We start from the raw sequence: 22499 nt of genomic DNA, 5'->3' as shown, positions 1-22499 counted from the left end.
CAGAATCGCCTCACAAGCGCATTCGCCAGTCTCGCGCGAAGGAGGATGTCACGTTTCCTGACCCGGAAGTGCTTCTCCTTTCCGTAGAGGAGAAAGGGGGCTGCGGAGCGCCGGCCAGTGCTGGTGGCTGTTTTGTGCTGCTGTCACTATGCAGCGGTTGCTCCTTCCGCCCTTGAAAACCTTGATGGGGAGCCGGAGTGTCCGGCTTCTGGTTCCTAGGGCGGCGCCTAGAACACAGGTACCGCACCGCAACGACTCGGATCGCGGAAGCGGGGATGGGGTGAAAAGGCCAGAGTAAAGATAATGGAGAGCCCACTCACGTTACTTTAGATCCTTCCGTTTCACTGTGGCATTTTATGTATCCAGAGCACCCGAGTTCGGAACATACCGCTTGCTGCTGTGTGTTATCGGCCAAGTTACTTAACATTTCTGTACCACGATTTCCTTATCTGTAAACAATACCTACTTTATCATAAACTACTTTTTGTGAGGAGTAAATGGTTTAGTTGAACATCAGACATTTAGCACACGATAACAACGCAGTAATTTTTACGTGCATACTTAATTTTTGCCAAAAAAAAAAAAAATGCCCACCAAGTAATCAGGAACTACTGTATAACTCCCATCTGCAGAGAAGGAATTTGGGGCTTAATTCAAATTACTCGTCTAACGTTGTTTAATTAGAAGTAGGAAACTGAACAGGCATCTTTTTACTCTTAGGTATAGAACCAGAAGAGGGCATGAATTCTCTTAATTGATTATCGTGGGGTAATTATTATGTGTTAGGAACAGGGAAGAGAAAGATAAAAGGCTCCTGCCCTGGAGGAAGTCAGCAGCAGTTCATTGTTAATTGGTTTGTTACATCTTTAGTAAGATCTTGTTATGTAAGGAAACAGTGTTAGAAATAAAAGCAGCAGGAGGGAATGAGCAAGACTGACCAGATTCTGCCTTTCAGAGGTCATTGTAATGAAGATATATTAAGATGTTTGAAGGGCTGTGATAGGGGAGATACAGTGTGCTGTGGGAGTGACCCATAGCAGAAAGTCTGGAAACACTTCCCAGAGGAGATGACATATAAGCTGAGATCTGCAGTAGTTATTACTAGTCCAAGGACAGGGTGTGTTCCAGAGGAGAAAGAAAATAATCCTTATCTAGGTGTAGAGTGAAGTCTGGTTGGGGGGATATGCAGAGAACAGAAAATTTATGTAGTGTGGGGAACTATTAGAATGAGGCAAGACTTGAGACAAAAAACGTTTTTCCACATAAGAGATGATGATTTACAGGGCTGTAGCTGGAGGTGTATGTGGTCTTACGGGGTGCTTCATCCCAGTCAAATTGGGGGTTGAGTGTAGGTAGCAGCTGTTTCTCCTTTCTTTAGTTATAATTTATCTATCTTGATCCTAAGTGTGGTTGCAGCTGTGTCATCCGGCGCCCTCTGAGGCCAGGGCAGTACAGCACCATCTCTGAAGTGGCTTTGCAATCTGGAAGGGAAACAGTGTCCCTTCCCTCAAAGGCTGCTGAGCGGGTGGTGGGCCGATGGCTCCTGGTCTGCAGTGGAACGGTGGCTGGAGCAGTTATTCTTGGTGGAGTAACTAGGTGAGTAGTTTGCTCGTAGTGAGTCAGGTCTTTGGGTTTTCAGTTGAAGCACAGGATGACTGAGGGGGAAGGGACCTTAGGGATCATATAGTCTAGCTCTCTAATTTTACAGAAATCGAGGCCTTAAAGAAGGAACATGTCTGATGGCTTGCCCTGCCATAGAACAGGTCAGTGTTTTATTTGCAGGAGCCTATCAGCAAGACTGGTTTAGGTCTTAACCTAGCTGTGTATTGTTTGTGTGTATTTTCTGTCTCCAGTCCACATTCAAATTTATGTCAATGCTTTTTACCATTTGCTTGTGTGAATTAAACCCTTAGGAGTTCCATACATCACAGTGTACATATGCTTTGTAGGTTCTCTTTAAATCTATGAACAAACATTGTAAATTTAGACTTTCTTTCTGTCCCTCATTTGCAGTTTTTTTGTTGTTGAAGAAGCCCACATCATTTGTCCTATGGTTATCTACAGTCTGAATTTTGCTGACTTATATCTGTGGTGATGTTTAACATGTCCCATTGTCCCCTGTGTGTCCTTGACTGACTAGTTGCTTGATCAGATTCAGATTGAGGATGATAGGTGATTAGAACACTCTCAAATATTTAAGTGTTTGTATAAGTATATAATAAGTATAATTATTTGCTCACAGATTTAAACACATTTGATATGTTTTAGTCCCCTGTGATGATGGCATTTATTTGCTTAAACTGTCCCATTGTTAGCTATTGGGACTCTCTTCAAAGTGTCTTTTTGACAGGGCCTTAGTTACCTTATAGAGGCCTCCTTGCTTTCTAGTATGAGAAAATATTCCAGGCCCATTTATACATTTCTTGCTTCTAGTCTAAAATCAGACTTTAGTTTAAGAACCCTGACTCCTTTTGGTAAAAATATTTTCTGATTTAAAGAAAGTGTGTATTCCTCAAATTCTCTCCATATTCCCAGTGCCCTTATATCACAATGCCTCATATGTTAATAAGTTATTATGGGAAACTACAACAGATTCGAATATTGTAAATTCACAGAAGAACCTAGACTTGTATGCCTATAACAAATCTCCTTTCCCATGTGTAAAGAATGTTGGTTATGGCTGAGGATATAGCTCAGTAGTAGAGTGTGTAATTAGCATGCGTGAGACTCTGGGTTCAATCCCAGCACCAAAGAAAAAGGGGAAAAAAAAAAAAGTATGTTGATTTTTCATTTAGGACACATTTCTTTGGTCCAAAGGTTGATTTGGGCCATCAAGGAATGCTAGTGAAAGAATTAAGAAGAGAGTTGAATGAAAAGATTGAGAGAATAAGAGGGTAAAGAAATGGGTACCTGATGGGAGCTATTTGTTACAAAATTCTAAGCAGTAAAAGAGAAAGGTGTCAAAAGAGGAAACAGTGAAACCATGGGTTTACTTTTAGTGGGGCTAATGTTAGATTTGTTTGTAAACTGTTTATGAATAATCTGTCATCATACTCACACTCAAAAGTTTATTTCCTATTCTTAGGCTGACAGAGTCTGGCCTCTCAATGGTAGACTGGCATTTAATAAAGGAGATGAAGCCACCTACAAGCCAAGAGGAATGGGAAACTGAATTCCAAAAATACCAGCAATTTCCAGAATTTAAAATGTAAGTATTAGAATCAGGTAAACATCCCACTAACCCCACTCTTTTTTGGTACAAAGGATTGAACCCAGGGTCAATTAACTACTGAGCCACATCCCCCATCCTTTTTACATTTTATTTAGAGACAGTTCTCGCTAAGTTTATTTGAGCCTTGCTAAGTTGCTGAGTCTAGCTTTGAACTTGGGATCCTCCTACCTCAGCCTCCCAAGTTGCTGGAATTACAGGCATGTGCCACCATGCCTGGCAACCATTCATTGTTTGCTTACTTTAACCCAGGAGATCCCTTTATTTCTTGATCTTTGGTTCAGTTACATTTAGTGAGTTACCTAATCTAGGCTTTTACATCTAAAGTTATCCTGAGGTTGCTAATGAGGAAGAGGGCAGATCTACCAAGCTTCAAGTCTGAGAATCTTTCTGCTTTTCATAGGGAAATAAAAATTGGATGGATATTTCCTCTTTCTTCATTTTTGACTTCCCATTTCGCTCAGCTTGAATCACAACATGACGCTGGCAGAATTCAAGTTCATCTGGTACATGGAATACTCACACCGGATGTGGGGTCGAGTTGTAGGCCTGGCATACATCCTACCTGCTGCTTACTTTTGGAGAAAGGGCTGGCTTAACCGTGGTATGAAAGGACGTGTTCTTGCCCTCTGTGCCTTAGTCTGCTTTCAGGTAAGATGTATTTAAGGTTGAGAAATCAGAGAGGCTCCAAGAAGCTTCCTAGTTGGTATTATTTTTAAAGAAGTAATCTTTGAAACACCATAGCAGTATGTTAAGAGTATGCATTTTGTATCACAGGCATTAAACCCTGGCCCTGCACATTATCTGACCTTTGTAAGCTATGATTTCCTTGCATGTAACTGGGAATAAAAAAAGGCCTATCATTTAGGTTTGTGTGGATGGATGTTAAATGAGATAGTGTTCATAAAGCACCTAGTTGAGTGTCTAGAATTGGCTCAGTAAGTACATTTTCATGTGCCACAAAAAAGAGAGTTTATTTCCCATTGTGGTTCCCCTACTGGGTTCTCTTCTCTTACCTTGCTCTTATTTGCCTGCTGTATTAGAAAGTGGGATCCCCATGTTAGAATGACTATAGAAGCAAATAGAAAAACATTTTTATGGGATGAAGGATCTTAGAATATAGATGTAGCTGAGAGATATTGAAGTATAAATGGTGTTTATAATCATGTAAGTGGAACCCCTCCTAAGGAAGAGAGTGTTGAAAGACCCCCACAGTTAAGAAGTTGGGTAAAGCTTAAAATGAATTATGAGAGAAGACACTTATAAGTATTTGGGTAGAAGTACAGAGGTCCTAAGGGATGGCATCAGAGCATCAAAGAAACATCATCAAAATTTGTTCAGGAATAATCTTGGTTAATTTAACTCAAGTGGTAAAAAGATGAGCCAATTATAAAGGATTAAGGAGGTAATAGAAACAGTAAGAGGCAGACACTAATAAAAGTCTAGTAGTTAACTCTGAAAGTCAGGTGGAACAAAATGAAGTAAATATTTAGAATTAAACACTAAAAACAGATTCCCAGGGAGGAAGAAATTTAACATGTTAGGTAGGGTTATGGGAAGAAGAAAGTGAGAACTGGTGAATCAAGCATGTACACCTTCATCTTCCAGTTGTCACACAGATGAAATCAAGGTAATTAGAATAGCCAGGGTAGTCTTGAAAGGGGAAAGAAATGCCCAAAACATTTCCTGAAGAGTGTATATTTAGAAGGAGTAGGAGAATCCCCCTTTGGCCTGGATTCTGCTGGTTTGAGTGTGGGCTGAAAGGACTATCTTACCAGATATGATTGAAACTGACAGTTGTTTGGTTAATTGAAAAAGCCAGTTAGATTAGAAAATCATAGGATATGATGCATACTGTAAATATAAACATACTTTCATCACCAACTTTTTTTTAAAATCAAGAGCCAAAGCTTTTCTTTGACTATGAATACCCAGATTGGAGTTCAACTTCAGATCTCTTGTACTCCCATAAAACCATGATCTTCCATTTTATTTTACTTAGAGTGGGAACTTAGAAATTTATAAAGTAGTTAGATTTGTATGAATTCCCCCAAACTTTTATAATTGTACTATTCCCACCTAACTTGACAGTAACCATTTTTAAGCTGTTGCCTTTATTAAGCTCTTCCAGAGCATGGTTTTCATAGAATCAACTCTTTTTGTTCTGTTTCACTGCCTTATATAATATTAAACTCTATCAAGTAATGGTTAAGTTTTTCAAATAGGTAAACTTTTGTGTACTTTTCTTTATTTGGACTATACTTCATTAAAACATTAAACAATGGTTAAGTACTAATGGTGGTATTTGTGGAACTGTGGATTTTGGTGATTCTTGGGACGCTGGATCTGTGACAGGGTATGGAAAGGAGGGGTCAGGTAGGGAGTACTCCTGATACTGCACTTCCTCAGTAAAACTGCACAGTTTCAACCTTGTTAGATTTGCTTCTTCTCTTTTTGGGTTCTAGGGTCTGTTGGGATGGTACATGGTGAAAAGTGGATTAGAAGAGAAACCGAACTCTTATGATATCCCTCGGGTCAGTCAGTACCGCCTTGCTGCCCACCTGGGATCAGCCCTTGTTCTTTATTGTGCCAGTCTGTGGACCTCGCTGTCACTGCTGCTCCCTCAGCACAAGGTAAAAATCAGTATATGGATTATTACCACATCTGCATGGATGCTGACAGAGTCAGGAAATGGAAATTTTGGTTCTAATAGGAAGTTTTAAATCAAAATTCAGATTCCCTTAAAATGACATCCATCAGTTTACTGAAAACTAGGGTTTTTTTGTTTTGTTTTTGTGACACTGAGTTTCAGACACCACTGAGCTATATCTCTAGCCCCATTTAACCATTTTTAAATGTATAATTAGGATATATTAAATATATTCATAGTATTGTGCAGCCAGTTTCCAGAACTTTTTCATACTCCTTAACAACTTTCTTTTTCCCCTCCTATCCCCAACAACCACTAGTCTGTGTTCTGTCTCTATTAATTTGACAGCTCTGTATACCTCATATAAGTGGAATAATACAATGTATGTCTTTTGGGGAATGGCTTCTTTCACATATGAATGTCCTCCATGTTGTAGCATGTGTAAGAATTTCCTTCCTTTTTAAGGCCAAGTCATTCCGTTTATATATACACACTACATTTTGTTTATCTGTCCATCAGTAGACACTTGAGTTGATTACACTTTTTGGCTATTGTATATAATACCACTTTGAACATGGGTGTGCAAATATCTCTTTGATATCCTGGTTTCAGTTTGTTAGGATGTATATCCAGAAATGCAATTGTTAGATCACATAGGAGCTGAGTAATTTGTCAACATTGTCTGTTGGAAAGATGAAAAAATTAATTTGGGGGGGAAAAATGAGTACCAACAATAAGAGATATCCCAACCACCCTAACTCTACTTCAGAAGGGATAGAGCATGGAAGAGCAAGGGAGACCAGAGCAAGAACTACATCTAAACTTTTGGTGGTATACAGGAGCCATGTTTTGCGTGTTAAATGGAGACCTACTGTTCAACACTAACACTATATTAAACCTTAGTGATTTTTATCTCAAAAGGGTTTTTCTTTTTACTGATTTTCCTTTAGGGAAGTAGAAGTTTTTACATTTTATGCTTTGACTTAAAAACAAAGTAGGATTCTTGGAAACCCTTATTTATAATAGAGGTCTCCAGATAGCACATCCCTATAGGACATTTATTTTCTAGTATTTAAAAACTGATTATTATATTAGGCTTTGAAATCTTGGGTTGACCTGGATAAACTGTTCATGGAGAGAAGTTTGAGGTGATATAGGATTCTTAAATAGAATCATCCAGTAGATATTTAAAGCTAGTGACCTGGATCCCAGTTAAGAACTGGAGATGTTAACTTGGCAGTTATCCCCACAGGGGAGCCAGATGGTTGAAACACTGTCATAGTAGATATTCCACACCTGAATAATTCCTGACTTGGAAAAATCAGACTGCTAAAATAAATTGCCTACATCTATACCTCTTACTTTCTGATAACCCCTTCTTTCTTTGCAGTCCCTGTAATCTGGGTTCCATGCTAACTATTACCCGTACACACACTTAGACATATACCCACACCATCTACTGAAATTGAACTCTTACAGGTTACTGAGGACTTTATAACTATCAATTATTTTCCCTTTTTATTTCTTTATATTCCCCTAATTATAGAAAGAATTTGAGATTAACTTTACAGTTCAATGCTCTCTAGCTCTACTAGCTTTAGGTGGCTATTTAAATTTTTAATTAATTTAATTAAAATTAAATTATTTAAATAAACTTTTAAACTTCATAGTTAAATTAACTTTATTTAATACTAGTCATGTTTCAAGTCTTCATTAGTCACAGTAATGGGACATACCATCACCACAGAAAGTTCTACTGGATAGTGTTGACATACTGTCCTACTATATCTTACTACTGACATATAACTTTTTAAATTCTACATTGTAAGTCATTTGAGGGCAGCACTCTGACTTAACTCCTTTATATCTTTATAATTACCTATTGATAATTTTTTTTTTGTTGTTTTTTTTTGTTACTGAGGTTTGAACCTACAGGTATTTTACTACTGAGTTACAACCCCCAGCCCTTTTTATTTTTAATTTTAAGACAGGGTCTCACAAAGTTGTTGAGGCTGGTCCCAAATTTGTGTTGCTCCTTGCTTAGCCTCCTGAGTGACTGGAATTTCAGGCATGTACCACTGTGCCTGGCTCATAAAGTTCTTAATAAATATTTGTTGATTCACTGATTAGTATCAGGATTTGGCTGTAGTAAAACTAAAAAACAAATTTTGGCTTTACCACAAATACTGAATGTGAGAACCTCCACGCTAGGCATTTTATACAATTTTGATTCTGACCTTATTTGCGAAGTATTAAGTATCACATATGACATGAAAAGCCATGTTGTTTCAATCATGGTAAAACATTTTCCCCTGATGAATTTAAGTCATTCAGTTCTTAACAGATATGTATTTGAGTATCTTCATGCCAAGCTCTAGGATAGGGTTACTCTACTCAGCTAGACAGACAGCAATTCCTGTCTTCACAAAACTTGCAGGATAGCAGGGAAGACATATGGCAAATACATAATTAAAATTAAACATGATCATGTCAGAACAGAATATCTGCTTAGAGTATTTATCCTAGTAGAGAATCAGAAAAGACCTGACCTTAAATTGTCACTTGGGTTTGACCTTGGAAATCTTTGCTGTCTTTCATAGTTCCTGCAGTACAGTTTATCTGAGTGATTTTCTCTCTTATTTAGTTGCCTGAAACCCGCCAGCTCCTGTGGTTGAGACGTTTTGCTCATGGAACAGCAGGTCTCGTGTTCCTTACAGCTCTCTCAGGTAGGATTCTTCTCATCAGAGATGGCCTGTTTTCATTACGCTCTCAAGTAGAATCTCTTGCCTGATGCTTTGCCCATTCTTCCTACATCTTCTAATTTCCTTTTCACACCTATCTCTCATACCCACCATCTTTATCCACTATTTTCTGTTCTTCCTCCCTTCCAAAAATCCTACTTTCCAGTCAGTTAAATAAAAATATTGTTTATCTGTCTACATCCAGACTTCCCAGGTTCAAATCCTGGCTTTACCACCTATGACTTGCCTAAACTTTATAAGCTGTGAAACCTCTAAGGTCTTCAATGACCTCATCTGTAAAATGGAGATGATGGCTTTAATATGAACAACATATAGCAAAGGCTACAGAAGTGTTATCCACTAATAATATGGAAGCATCATTGTTGTTATTGTTACAGTACACCAAGATGGGTCAGACAAAAGGCACCCTCCAAGACAGTCAAAGATGGAGAGTGCACTGGGGCAGAGAAACCAGTATAGGTTTTAATTCTGTAAATCATACCTCCACCTTTACCTCTCTCTCTAGAACTGTACTATTTAATAGAGGAATCAGTAGTCACATATTACAAAAACATAAATTAATTAAGGATTAGATAAATTTTAGAATTTCATTCTTTAGTCACACTAGTTAAATTTTATTTGTTTATTTGTTTTAGAGATGGAATCTTGGTATGTTGCCACACTGGCCTTGAAGTTAAGTTCCTCCTTCTTCAGCTTCCCAGTAGCTGGAAGTATAGTCACATGCTACCATACCCAGCCATTCACTGTCCACACTTTGAGTGCTCAGTAGACATGTGACTCACGACTATTGCGTTGGATACTGCAAATATAGAATACTTTCCAATAGCACAGAAAGTTCTATTGGAAAACCCTGCTCTAAAATGAAAATACTGATTAAAAATAATATTGATTGGATATTTTTTCAATATGAGAGTATAAATTTTTACTTAATGAATGGTACAAAACTGAGAACTGTGATCTAAATTTCTCTGAATCTTCTTTTATCATGAATAAAAGATCAGTCATCTATTAATTAATTCTTATACCCTCTTGATGTTTTTATCCAAGATTTAGTTTATAAGTTTTGGGGGTTTTCTAATTTCTGTTTCATCCAACAAACATTTATTGAGCACTTAGGAAGTCAGATAAAGCAGAATAAATGTGTCAGATAGTATTCAGTGCTGTGAAGGGGAAAAAAAGCAGAATAAGGAGATAGGTGAGGTTGAAAAGCGCCATTTTGTATCATCATCAGGGGAGATCTCTTTGGTAAGGTGACATTTGATCAGAGACCTGAGGAAGTTAGGGAGATTCTTGGGAAGGGCATTTCCAAAATAGATCAGCATACTCAGTTGGGGACAGGGAAAGCATCAAAATCACTAAGGGAAGTCTTCCAAATTAATATGCCTCTCTTACCAGAACTTACAGTCCACGTGTATAAGAGAGATATGCAAGAATCTTGGGGCAGAAGTGGGCAAAAGGTGCAGAGTTGTTGGTTTTGTTAATTTCCTGTAGTGATTGTGATAATATGTTCCCTGTTTGAAACCCTATTATAGGTCTTTCTGTTGTTCTCTGACTAGACCCTTTACCTGACTGGGATAATAGGCTTTTTTCTGTATCAGAACTAATGTTTGGTTTCTTCTTCCTCTCATTTTAATAACTCCCATTTACCTTGGAACACAGGGGCTTTCGTGGCAGGGCTAGATGCTGGACTTGTTTATAACTCCTTCCCCAAAATGGGAGAGTCCTGGATCCCGGAGGACCTCTTTACCTTCTCCCCCATGCTGAAGAATGTTTTCGAGAATCCCACTATGGTACAATTTGATCACCGGGTTCTGGTAAGTGTAGAGATGGTCTGCTGAGCACAGGGAGCCTTGGGTGGGCTCTGGAATGTCCATGAAGTAGTGATGGCAATAGTCAGAGGGCAGGACAGAAACTGAATCTCCTATTCTTTTTGGAAGAAATTCTGGAACCAGTTCTCTGATGTTTTTGTCCTCATTACTCACACCCCTTCCAGGTAAATTCTAGCTTTCAGGATAGTAAGCTGCTTAAACATGCCTTTCACCACATGGAAAATTATAACCTCCCTCAACCCTCAATACATCTACAGTCCTTTCAGCAGACATGAGGTTCAGCAGAGAGTGCAGAGACTGTTGTTGCTGAGTGCATAGCTCTCAGAGAGCCCCAACAAGCAGGAGTTTCATCAGCACCTTTCAGTTTGAGTTATGATAGGTATTGAGGGCCTGCCATGGGTCATGTTAAGATTGGCTTGGCAGCCTAGGCATGATGACTCTATGTGCTAAGGAGACCTTGAGAAGCAGGTACTGTGGCATTGATGCAGGGCTGAGTGTTGGGGAGCAAAGCTGTGTGGTGGAAGGTAGACTTGGAATAGTGAATCTGAGGGAGGTTTTAAAGGAACAGAGTTAAGCTTGGCTGTTAGAGATAAAGGTGAAGAAAGATCAGAGGAGATTTCAAAGTTTCTTCTGCAGCATGCTTAACAGGATCCACAGAAATGGGACCATTGGAGTGAGCGCTGAGAGACAGGAGATGTCATTAGATAGAGCCATGTTGAGTGTGAGCTGATGGTAGTACATCCAGAGAGAGGTCTAGAGGACTCAGATATCCAAGGGGCTGGAGCATGGTACCTTGTGTGGGTTCAGTCCCCACCTCCACACGATATTTTGGCGTAACTAAAATCTGGTTGTAATTATAATTGTGGACAGTTCTGAAAAGGAAAAGGAATGAAATAGAGAAATAGAAACATCATGGATATGCAGGAGGACCTTATTCAGTCCTGGACCTTTCTTCTGAAGGGGTGGGAATGAAAATGAGACTTTAGGTCTTTTTTAGTGCCAGCTGGCTGTAATACCACCTCCTCTTCTCACAGCCCTGGAAAACAGTAGCCCTCCGGTGCTGGGGTCAGCCTACTTTAAGCATATAGGATTAGTGATAAAATTAGGAATAAGGTTGCAAAGAATGATTTTAAAAGTGAGGGCCACACTAGGGGCATAGCCACATGGGAAGGTGCATTAGATCACTGAGAGGTGTGTGCGTGTGATATGATATACCAAGAAACTTAGGTGAAACCCTAGGTAACACTGCCATCTAAGTTGTAAGCAGAAGAGAACCATGGGAGAGACTTGGGGAGGAATGATTGGGGTGGAACTGCAGTGTGCTGCTCTGCAACTTACACAGCAAGTATCTGATGGCTGCTCAGTGGTCCAGGAGAGGCACATCATGTGAGTGGAACCCTAGCACTTGTGATAAAGAGTCTTTCATCCCCACAGGGAATCACTTCAGTCACTGCCATTACAGCACTCTACTTCCTCTCCCGAAGGATCCCCCTTCCTCGAAGGACCAAGATGGCAGCAGTGACTCTGCTGGCTTTGGCATATATACAGGTATAAACCACTTTTTGGTCTTATGGTATCCCCAAAACACAGTTATAAAGGAAAGATGATAGACTGGAAGAAAATATTTTTAATATTTCTAGTAGATTTAAAAAGATTAATGATAAGAAAATAAGTAAAGGATATCTATACCTATTCTCACAAGAGGAATAACAAATGGCTAATAAACATGAAAAGCTTTTTAGCCTAACTCATGATTGGAGAGGAGCAAATTAAAACAATGAGTACCATTTTGTGCCTGTCAATTTAGGAAGAAATGAAGTTTTTTTTTGTTTTTTAAAGGGGAAGATTATCAGTTCATTGGCATGGGTATAGGAAAATGGATACCTTCAAACATTCTTGGTGAAAGCACGAATTTGTACAGGTTTTTTTTTTTTTTTTTTTTTGGTACTGGGGAATGAACCCAGGATCAGTTAACTACTGAGCCACATCCTCATCCTTTTTTCGTGTTTTTATTAAGAGACAGGGCCTCACTGAGTTGTTTAGGGCTTCACTAAGTTGCTGAGGCTGGCTTTGAACTTGAGATCTTCCTGCCTCAGCCTCTGAAGCTGCTCGGGATTACAGGCATGCACCACTGTGCCCAGCTTGTAGTTTTTCCAGAGGGCAACCTTGTAATGTTAAGTATAATATTAGACGAGAAAATTGACCTCTTAGTTTCTGCCCTAGAAATACCCTACTGCACAGAGGACTCTGTATAAGGATATTCATTACAGAATTGTGATGATGAAAAACTGGAAACAACCTAAACAACCATGATACCTCTGTACTGTGGAATACTGTATAGCAATTTAAAATATCTTGAGACAGATTGTTAAGTGGGAAAAAAAGTGAGAGAACAACATATGTTTTAGTAGCACAAAACTATCTCTATAAAGATATATAAGAGAGTACAACTGTGTAGAAATTGGTAATTACCTTTCAGGAACTAGGATGGAGTAGAGAAATAACTAAGGGGAATTTTAGGTTTATTCTGTTTGAATTTCTTTCATTGTTAAGTATGCTTCCTTGTGAAATTTTAAAATATGTATATTTTTTAATGTTGTGATGGGAGAGTGTGGAGGTTTATGTTTCTGGTTATCCAAGCCCAAGTCATTTTCAGTCTGAATTTGTAGTTACTACTTTTCCTGTATTTTTATAACAGGCAGGCTTGGGCATCAGCACTCTGCTCATGTATGTTCCAACTCCTTTGGCTGCCACTCACCAGTCGGGCTCCTTGGCTCTGCTTAGTGGTGCCCTTTGGCTCATGAATGAACTCCGAAGAGTCCCAAAATAATTCTCAGAAGATCAGCTTCCTAGGACTAAAACTACTTGTGAGAGTTCATCAGAGAGCACAGAACTTGGCTTTTCTACAAGGATGACCTTGGATGCCAAATGGTTTCCAAATTGGTCATCGAAAACTCTGCCTGTTTTGAGACAGTCACTGGATCAAGAATGTCATTAAGTATGATTGCACCAAAGGTTCCTTTTAAACCTTCCTTTCATGTTGAAAAGCAGGTCAATCATATAGAGAGAAATGTCTGCCACTTGTGGCTTCTTAACAGGCTATGTCTGTTTTCTCAGTTTTGGTGCGCTTTTGGTTATACGTGCTTAATTTCTGTGTCCTTGTGCTCCAATGTCCTACCTTCTGAGGTCAGGCTGGTGGAGACAGGTATCCCAGTAGTTAAACCACTACCGAGTGCTGCCCTATTGCTAAGGACCTGCAGTGTCAAATGTGTTTTTACAAGAAGCCGCATATCTAGATTTTTATGTGAAAGTTTTTAGGTAAGTGTTGAAATGTCATTTTAAGTTTTTTAAAAAGTTATGCAGGCTTAACAAGTTTGGGAGCCATCCATGACTTGAGGTTGGCATTTGCAGTTTCTGAAGTAGATGATCTGTTACCTTTCAACTCTAATATTCTGAGTTTCAATGTAACCTCTATTGTACCATTTTCAGGTGTTCTTAGCAGAACAAAGGTAGGCAGTTGTCTGACTTTGAAACTCCTGTAACCTCATGAGCTTAAGCTATTGCCTAGACTTGGTCCCCAACTTCTCTCCTATTAGAATCTTTTAAAAATCTCAAAGCCCAAGCCTAATCTAAGACCAATTAAATCACATCTTCTGGGAGTTTTTAACTTCCCTTGTGATTCCAATGTGCATACAAACTGGGGGACCACTGGCTTAGGTCCTCATAGCCTAGTTACCGTAGGAAGTTCTTACTAGCTTATTCCCATTCCTTCTGAATTTCCACCCTGCCCCCATCTCATTTAATCTGCTGTGTTGATCCTACTACTATAGATATATTTTTTTTTTGGGGGGGGCAGTGTACCAGGGATTGAACTCAGGGGCACACAGCCACTGAGCCACATCCCCAGCCCCATTTTTTGTATTTTTTATTTAGAGACAGGGTCTCACTGAGTTGCATACTGCCTCACCGTTGCTGAGGCTAGCTTTGAAGTCACAAACCACCTGCCTCAGCCTCCTCTGCTGGGATTACAGGTGTGCACCATTCACTGCACCTGGCTCCTATTAGTATATTAACAGGGTATTACCTCTTCTAGATAGAATTCTTTAAAGGGAACTTCAGTGACTGGCCTAGATTCCCATACAATGATTGGCAAACCCAGGCTTGTCCTTAATATTTGAGACAGCAGAAGACAGTATGATCCAACTCAAAGAACCATATACTAATGCTTTTACAGTTCACTCCAAGAAAGTGACAACTCAGAAGTAGTTCAAATCTTAGACGTTTTACTTCATTTTTCTTTTATTACAGATGATAATTTGGAAAAACATCTGGTATCTAGCTGTATAACTGCATTGTGCTATTTATAAACAGATTATCTTGTTTTTTGTATTTGTGTGATTCTCAGCGCCACCAGACAATGTACCAAATATTGAATGAATGAATGAATGCATGAATTAATGGAAAACAGATGATTACAGATTGATGTCCTAAATGCCTCTTTCAAAATAGTCACCACATATGTATAGGAGTAAATGAATTTCCTTAAATATTTTAAAGGTCTCAATAATTCTGTCAGTTGTTTTTAAACATGAAGGAAATTAAAGGACATGTTAATCAGTCAACAGTGTGTGTATTTAACCCACATTGACATATGCTGTCCACTGTGGCAGGGATAATGATTAGCAGCTGCCTAAAGTGATGTTTGCAAAGACCAATGCTGATGATCATGGTTTTAGGATAGCCAGTTTGCCTGCTGCTGTCCTTGTGGTCCTGGGACAAATGGTATATCACATATGACACACATACCCATGTCCCTGCAGAGGGTGACTGCGTCACCTCTCTAACACACATTGTACGTTTTCCTCAAAACTGACTTAATGAGAAATTTAAGAATTATTCAACAAAACTTTCTTAGTTAATGTGAAGCATTAGAAAAACTTGGTTTTCACAGCCCCCCCAAATCAATGCAATATAGGCAGCCTTTGGTTTTTTTAGTGTGGAGTGTCTAATTGTGGATCGTAACAAAAAGATGCTTTTTGGCACACTCTACAGAAGCCATTCCTCAAGGTAATTAATGGAGGTAATATACTTCAACTAAATGGAAATTGTGCTATGAGAATTTTAAATATAACAAAATAACAGAAGTACTAGAAATCAAAGTATTTGGGATCCCTGCGGGCAGAGAAAGACTTACGAAACTAATAAGGGGCAGAGTTCATTAGCAGCAGAGCTGTCTGGTAAGTACTCCACAGGCAGGGCTGCTGAGGAAAAATACCATGACTACCTGAGAGTGTTATTCGATTTGAATCTGGAATGTCCCTCACAGGCCCATGATTAATTAAAGGCGTGGTCCCTAGGGTGCCACTATTGGGAAGTGGTAGGTTCTTGGAGAGCCTCATACAAGGTCCTTATGTCTTTGCGGGTGTGTCACTGAAGGGAACTGTGGAACTTGAACTCCTTTCTCTTTTCGGCTTGCTGGCAGTGAGGTCAACAGTTCTGCTCTGCCACATACTTTTGCCATGATGCACTCAAAAGCAAAAGGGATCACTCCGACATAGACTGGAACATCTGAAAATGTGATCCAAAACAAACAACCCTTTTCTCTTCATAAGCTAATTACCTCAGGTATTTAATTATAGTAACAGAAAGCTGATTAACACAAGTGGAAGAGGAGGAATGGTGAGCCACTGAAGGGTCTATAAGTGGCTGCCTTACTTAGAAAGAAAGACTCAGAAGCAGACATGTCTTCAGGTTGCCTAAGACATCAGGCATAGCTATAAACATCCTGTGATTCTGGACATTTTTTAGCTTTGGTATTTATGAAAATGGCAGGCAATGACTTATACATTTTAAAATTGAAAGCCCTTATAGTATGAGCAATAATTCAGTTTTACAGATAAAAGGACTTCCTTATTGCTCAGATTTCTAAGAAACAAAATGGTCAGCTGGTATATTATGCTTTCTTTGTCCCTTTAATAACAACAGTATTGACAAACTGAGAAATAAATATTAGGACAAAAGGGAAATGTGTAATAATACAAGGATAGTCTATTACGATATCAGAAAAAGAGAAAGTAGACAAAGCAGGCTTAAGATGAAACTTTAACAAGACACCTGCAAAAAAGGAACCAGAAGGTTGATGGGAATACAAGGTACTACAACTTTTGAACTTAGATCAGATCCAAGTTAGGAGAGACAGCCAAGGAGTACAGAACATCACTTAAAAAGTATGATTTCAGCAAAAATGTTGCTATTTTATGTTGTTAACCAGAGTGCCAAAACTTGGTCTTGAATCATTTTTTTTTAACAGTGACATTTTTTATAACACCAACAAAATCCTCACAAGTTTGAAAGAAGCAAATTACCCCCATGGCAAGACTCTGAAGCTAGCATTTCATGTAAAAGCCTAATTTTGGAGAATTTGAAATATCCATTACTACTTCTACCTTAATTCTTAATTCCAATTGAAATGAAGTTATATCACATACCACAGCAAAACGGAAAATCAGATACTAGTTCTGAACTAGTTTGAAAAATTTTACCAACCAAGTAAAACCAAAAACCACTCACCACTATGTTCTCTGTTCCATAAAGAAGTCTGGAAACTGCCCAAGAATTACAACCAAGTTCTTTAATGAGGTAGATCTAATAAGCTTTATAACCTTCATTTGGACTGTAACCATCATTTTAATCATTTGGATGCTGTGGTTAAAAAAAAATTGTGCAAAGTAATCAAACTGCTTAAAAGAGACATCTAAATTTAAAAATATTTAAATAATAAAACTAAAATATATGCAGTGGAAATTTGGCACATTTCTTTGAAAGTATGTTTCTAAGTGTGAGCAAAGAAGTAAAACAATGAATTTCAAAAGCTGTTAATAAAGATCTGGCACAGTTAGTTGCACCAGCTGTACTAGAATAGGTTCTGTTGAAATACATTTGCAGAGGGCTGGGGATGCAGCTCAGTGGTACAGCACTTGCCTAGTGCATGCAAGGCAGAACCAGCGGCAGCAGGGAGAAAACTGCAGAAAGACTCTGCCAATGAGTACCTTTCAAACTGGCTGCAGGCAGGGGAGGATCTAAGAGGCTATGCACTGTGACTTTACACATAACTGTTCTGGGCCTCAATCATCCAAAATCAAACGGGGTTGACCTCTGAAATCCCAGCTTTAAAACTGTCATCCTGTCTCATCATTTGATGCCTCTGCCATGTTATGATGCAGCAAGAAAACAGCAAATGCCAAGCACATGTTGGTACCATGCTCCTGTACATCCCAGCTTCTAGAACTATGAGCTAAATAAATCTCTATTTGTAAATTAAAAGCAAAAAACCTTTCATCTGTAATTTATTTATAATGATTGCTACTGGAAGCCTCATTCCCATCAACCTTAATTTTAGGGGCTATGGGTCAAGTGGGATGCTCTTTTGGACAGCCTGGTCCTCTAAACCAAAGTCTAAATCCTCTTCCTGAAATCATGTGACTTTTTTTTAACCTTGTCTCCTGACTAGTTCCTTATCTTGTCTAGTCACCTTTTTTTATGGATGAAAACTGAACCAGAGAAGGCAAATGAAATTGGAATATCTGAGCAAGTAAACTAAAGAGCCAGGTCTAGTATTCAAACTGGCTATTCATTAAATACAGTGTTCCTTCCCTTAAATTGTGCTGTCCATTTGTCTCTCAGCTGACAAAAAGCAAAATACAAAACTAGGTGAACTATGGTTTAGGGGGAGGCATTCATTTACGTAATACCAGCAAGAAGCACGAGTCATTTCAAAAATGCAAATATGGATGTGACAGCAAATGTTAATACTAAAAATCCTAGTTTAGAGAGTTCATGGCAGGTCTTCAGTCAACATTTCAGTAATCACTGCCTAAGACCTAGAGGTTAAAGGAAGTAGAGGACGTGGAGGGGCAGAACACTGCAGGTGATGTTTGGAGAATAAATATGATGTTAGGAGAAAGTGATTAAGATTTTCCAGACCAAGGAAATGCAATTTGAGGATATAAAGTACAGAGAGATGGTATAATTTGGCTTAGAGTGAACTGCAACTTAATGTAATGCCACAGGAGTGGATATTAAACACATTTTCATTATGTTCTGACAATTCGGGGCAAAGTGATGGGTTATTCCATCATAAGACTAATAAAATGTTCACTACGATAAGCCACTGACTCCAATGTTGACATCTGTGACCTGTCTCAGTAATGACAAAAGTATGAAAACAGCTCAGGTTCATTGTTGATATTATCAAGAGCAACCGTAAGATTCAAAGGAACCATTGGAATATGCATTTTATGACACCATAATTATCTTCACAAGGAAACCACTCAACATGCAGAAGTACAAATAAGAATCCTGAAACACTGAAGTTTAAAAGAAGATAAAGGATATGGCAAGATCCATTTCTGCTCCTATAAGCAAAACTATTTCACTGTGAGGAAGTAGTATATAAGTAATTGGCCTTCAGCAAAGAATAAATGGCTTCTGTTTCAAGCTATGGATTAAATTTAAAATCTACTAATTGGGAGCAATGGAAGAAGCACAGGAACCAATACCAAGAGCAAATACTCAGTTCTTCTGAAGTACAGTATAATAATTTTTCCTTCCTATTTTTATACTATGGAACTTCATGAAGTCTTCTTACTCATGGTAATAAAGATAAGCCTAGATCCCATATTAAAATAATAAGCTATAACACACTGAACAAAAACTAATAAAAATAAATTAAGAATAAGAAATATATTTATGTTCAAAAATGATAAATGTAGGTATCCTGAGATTCTCAACTATAAAAAGAACATAGTAATAGCAATCTGCAAGGTTATGGTAATGATTAAATAACATACATAAATTTATAAGTGTCTGTTTATATTAAGTGCTTAATAAATGACAGCTGTTTATTTTTACAACCAAGATAAAAAATAATCTTACTATTGAGAGCTTTAAAATTGGACTAGTCACTACCACCCTGCTTCAGTTGAGCACACAAGTATGGTTGCTGTTAAGTCCAATTGCATAGATTTTGACTAAATCACTGATGGACCTCCCAAGAAAACCAAAAGAAGTATTTGGAAACCAAGATGGAGTTAAAAGAAAAAGTTAACCTGAGTAGGCATTGGCTAGCAAAAACATTTTGACATGATTTTTAAGCAACATTCATAAGGCAAGGGCTCACTCGCAGGGCATAAAAATAAGAAGTAAAGAAAATTGCTGTTATGTAAGCCCAAGTGAAAGGAAAAAGATATTTTTGAAGGAATTGGTCTTTGCTGGATTCAAGTTTCTCGAATTAGAAAACAATTCAAGACTCACTCCTTTCACCTACCAACCAATAATAGTCAGTATACTTATTTGTAAGAGGATCTTAATTTCATTTTCTCTTTTCTATGAAGAACCCAATTCCTTACTACCTTATTTTTGAAGAGATCCACTTTCATTCTTTAAAGTCAGAGACTTTTTTTCCTTTTCATTTAATTCTAGAAATCAAAGGTGATGAAAAGAAAGCTACTTCAACCCCAGGAACATATTTGTGGACCAGACACTTAACAACTAAATATAGGAGAAAGTAAAGAATAAAGAAGACTCTGGGGAAAAGCAGGAGGTGATGAAATAGAAATCTTCCTGCAACTGAAAGGCTAAATGTGAAGCAGAAGTGAAACTCCTGAAGTGTAGTAGATGAAAATGTAATTTTATGGCTTTTCCTCTCACTAATGGAAATTCTATTTGTGACTGAGTCATCTCTTAACAGAGGTTCTGCAAGCTGCTAGGTGGCTTCTAAGCAGATTAATCTATTTTTCCCAAAGTTTAGAATTTACTTTCTTTCAGATATTCTGAGTCAGGAATTGGAAAATTTCTGTTTCTCAAAAAGAGTAAGAGCTTTGAATTTATTGCCTTTGCCCACTCACATGATGACAACGCAAATATATTCATTCCCAAACTAGATACTCATCTGAGCAGTGAAATGAAGGAACTCTTAAATCCTCCCTATACATAGAAATATGCCTAGGGGACAGTGACTCATGAAACCAAATTCAGGTCCTCAATCGCCACAAGTTTCTCCATCTTAGAAACACACTTAAGACTCAAAAAACAAAATTAATGCCCAAACAGCCTGTGAGGCATGTAGACATAGAAAAAAAATGTCTATCCTGGTCAGACCAGACATCAGATAAAATATTATAAAATCTTCAATGGGCCATCCATTTAGAAGGGATTCCAACCATTTAAAGTCATATTCTAACATCAGCAACATTTTCAGGAATCTTGGATCACATCCACAATTGTTTCTTTGTCAAGTAAGCAAGGAGGCTGTGTCATTTTGGTTGCCTGGAAATTCTTATCTGGCCCATTAAATTGCAAAGATCTTGGATCCCTATTAAAGGCTGTGGATCTCCACATAAATGATATCTCTGTTACAGAGAAAGAAAGGGCTGTTGCACTTGCTAGAATGTCCCCAGCTTTGTATCAGATGCTCCAAGTTTGGTTTCAACCAGGCTTCCAGTGTGCCCAATGCCAAACTTCACACTTTACCAAAGGAAAAAATGGCTAGATCCCAGGAACATACCAGACCACTGAGAGCATGCTTCAACTGGACTAAGCTTGGTCCCCTTAGTTAGCACCAATCTCTTGTCACTTAGTTCTTCACAGACTAAATAACAACTTCTCTGAGAAGAGGACCTGGGTACTAAGAAGGAATTAAAAGTAGAAATTAAAGTAGAAATTCCAAGGTCAAAGCAGCATCTGAGACCAGTACAAAAAAGTGAAGAAATTCAATGAGCAGCAACTCTGGGGTACTCAAGTTTCTCCAGTCCTGGTCCATCCTCATGGCCCCACCTGTACCCCAATCATTGGCACCACCTCTTCAATCCACAGCAAGTCCAATGGAGCTGAGGCTCGAGTTTGTCGGTGGTGAATTCGGCGGAGTCGTAGAAGATACAGAATGATGGCCAGTAGCACCACCAAGATACAGGCAAAGAAGAGATAGTGGTTGTAGACAAAGGAGAGACGGAACCAGCTACCATGGGTTTGTCGGACACCTTCCTGCCGCAGATCCCTAAGAGAAGGTGAAAAAAACTGTTAGTTTCAGAGAAAAATGTTTATTCTGATCTGAAGGTATTCCATCCACAGAAACATTCTTAGGCTGAGTCCAACCAAGAAACCAGTGTCTAGATCTTTTAAAAATGTTTGCTACATTTTCTTAGGAACTAGCATACCTAAAGAAAGCTCTTTCCTGATCAATTGTATTATGTATAACCTGGGGAAAAAAGAGATATGTAAACCAAAGTTCAGTATTTTTGTGGTCTCGCCAGAATAGAAGCCACTCTGGTCATTCAGATACTAGATCCACTTTTTGTTTTGTTTACCCTGCAGTGGTTTTTTGTTGTTGATGTTGTTGTTGTTAATGTGAATCTCCAAACTGATAGACTTCATATACAATATGGATATCTGGCACAAGATGAGACCTGACAAATGTTCAGGTAGCAATTCTGCATGACAGTCACCAGCGCTTTAGTTGAGGCATACCTTCTGGTTCCCACAACACCCATGCAACCCACTTCCCTCACTTCTATTAACTGTCTGGCTCCTGATGGCATTGAGTTTAGAGAAACAGGCACCAAAGATTAAGAATTTATCTGAAGTAGTCCAGGGGAAAGAGTCCCCAAAAATTGTCCCAAATATTTTTCAGGACATAAAGGCAAGGCATTGAGGCTGCCACAGCTTGATGAAAATATCCCCCCTAAAGACATTCCATGTCCTCTGTTCTAATTCTGACCACCAAAAACCCAATGACAACTCCTGCAGTGACTCTGCCCGCTATGGAAGCTTGCTGTGGCCAGACAGCCTCTCCACTTTCTCTAGTCACATATGTTTTTCAAACTAACAGGAAAAACATTTTAGTTCATCAGTCAGCATCTTAGAAGTGGTTAGTAAGAGCTCAGTCCTAAAGACTACTTGTTGGTGAACTAATAAAGATGACTTTCTGAAATGGCAAAGTTAGGAACAGACTCCAGACCAATAATTTCCAATCT

At 38.6% G+C, this 22499-nt stretch overlaps 2 protein-coding genes across 4 annotated transcripts in view; one reads left to right on the top strand and one right to left on the bottom strand.

The window, feature by feature from the left end:
• Positions 1-94: 94 nt before the first annotated feature.
• On the top strand, positions 95-14852 carry LOC124984621 (cytochrome c oxidase assembly protein COX15 homolog). Of its 2 annotated transcripts, XM_047552449.1 has the most exons (9): positions 95-238; positions 1406-1596; positions 3086-3208; positions 3694-3880; positions 5695-5862; positions 8524-8605; positions 10301-10455; positions 11905-12018; positions 13169-14852. In XM_047552449.1, exons 1-9 carry the CDS (start codon positions 149-151, stop codon positions 13298-13300), a joined length of 1242 nt encoding a protein of 413 aa, XP_047408405.1. In that variant the 5' UTR covers positions 95-148; the 3' UTR covers positions 13301-14852. The 2 variants fall into 2 exon arrangements, with proteins under 2 accessions (XP_047408405.1, XP_047408406.1); XM_047552450.1 differs by lacking the exons at positions 95-238; positions 1406-1596 and having other exon boundaries at positions 3091-3208; positions 3633-3880.
• Entpd7 (ectonucleoside triphosphate diphosphohydrolase 7) overlaps positions 14715-22499 on the bottom strand; it is a 43031-nt gene continuing 35246 nt past the window's right edge. For both annotated transcript variants that reach the window (XM_047552447.1, XM_047552448.1), the window contains one exon: positions 14715-21523. In XM_047552447.1, coding sequence (XP_047408403.1) covers positions 21292-21523 — 232 coding nt within the window. In that variant the 3' untranslated portion in view covers positions 14715-21291. The remainder of the gene's footprint in view (positions 21524-22499) is intronic.

The sequence above is a fragment of the Sciurus carolinensis genome, chromosome 5 (assembly GCF_902686445.1).
Source record: "Sciurus carolinensis chromosome 5, mSciCar1.2, whole genome shotgun sequence".
In the NCBI taxonomy this organism is placed as follows: Eukaryota; Metazoa; Chordata; class Mammalia; order Rodentia; family Sciuridae; genus Sciurus; species Sciurus carolinensis.
Note: the sequence above shows the minus strand (reverse complement) of the source record. Positions and strands in the feature narration are given on the sequence as shown.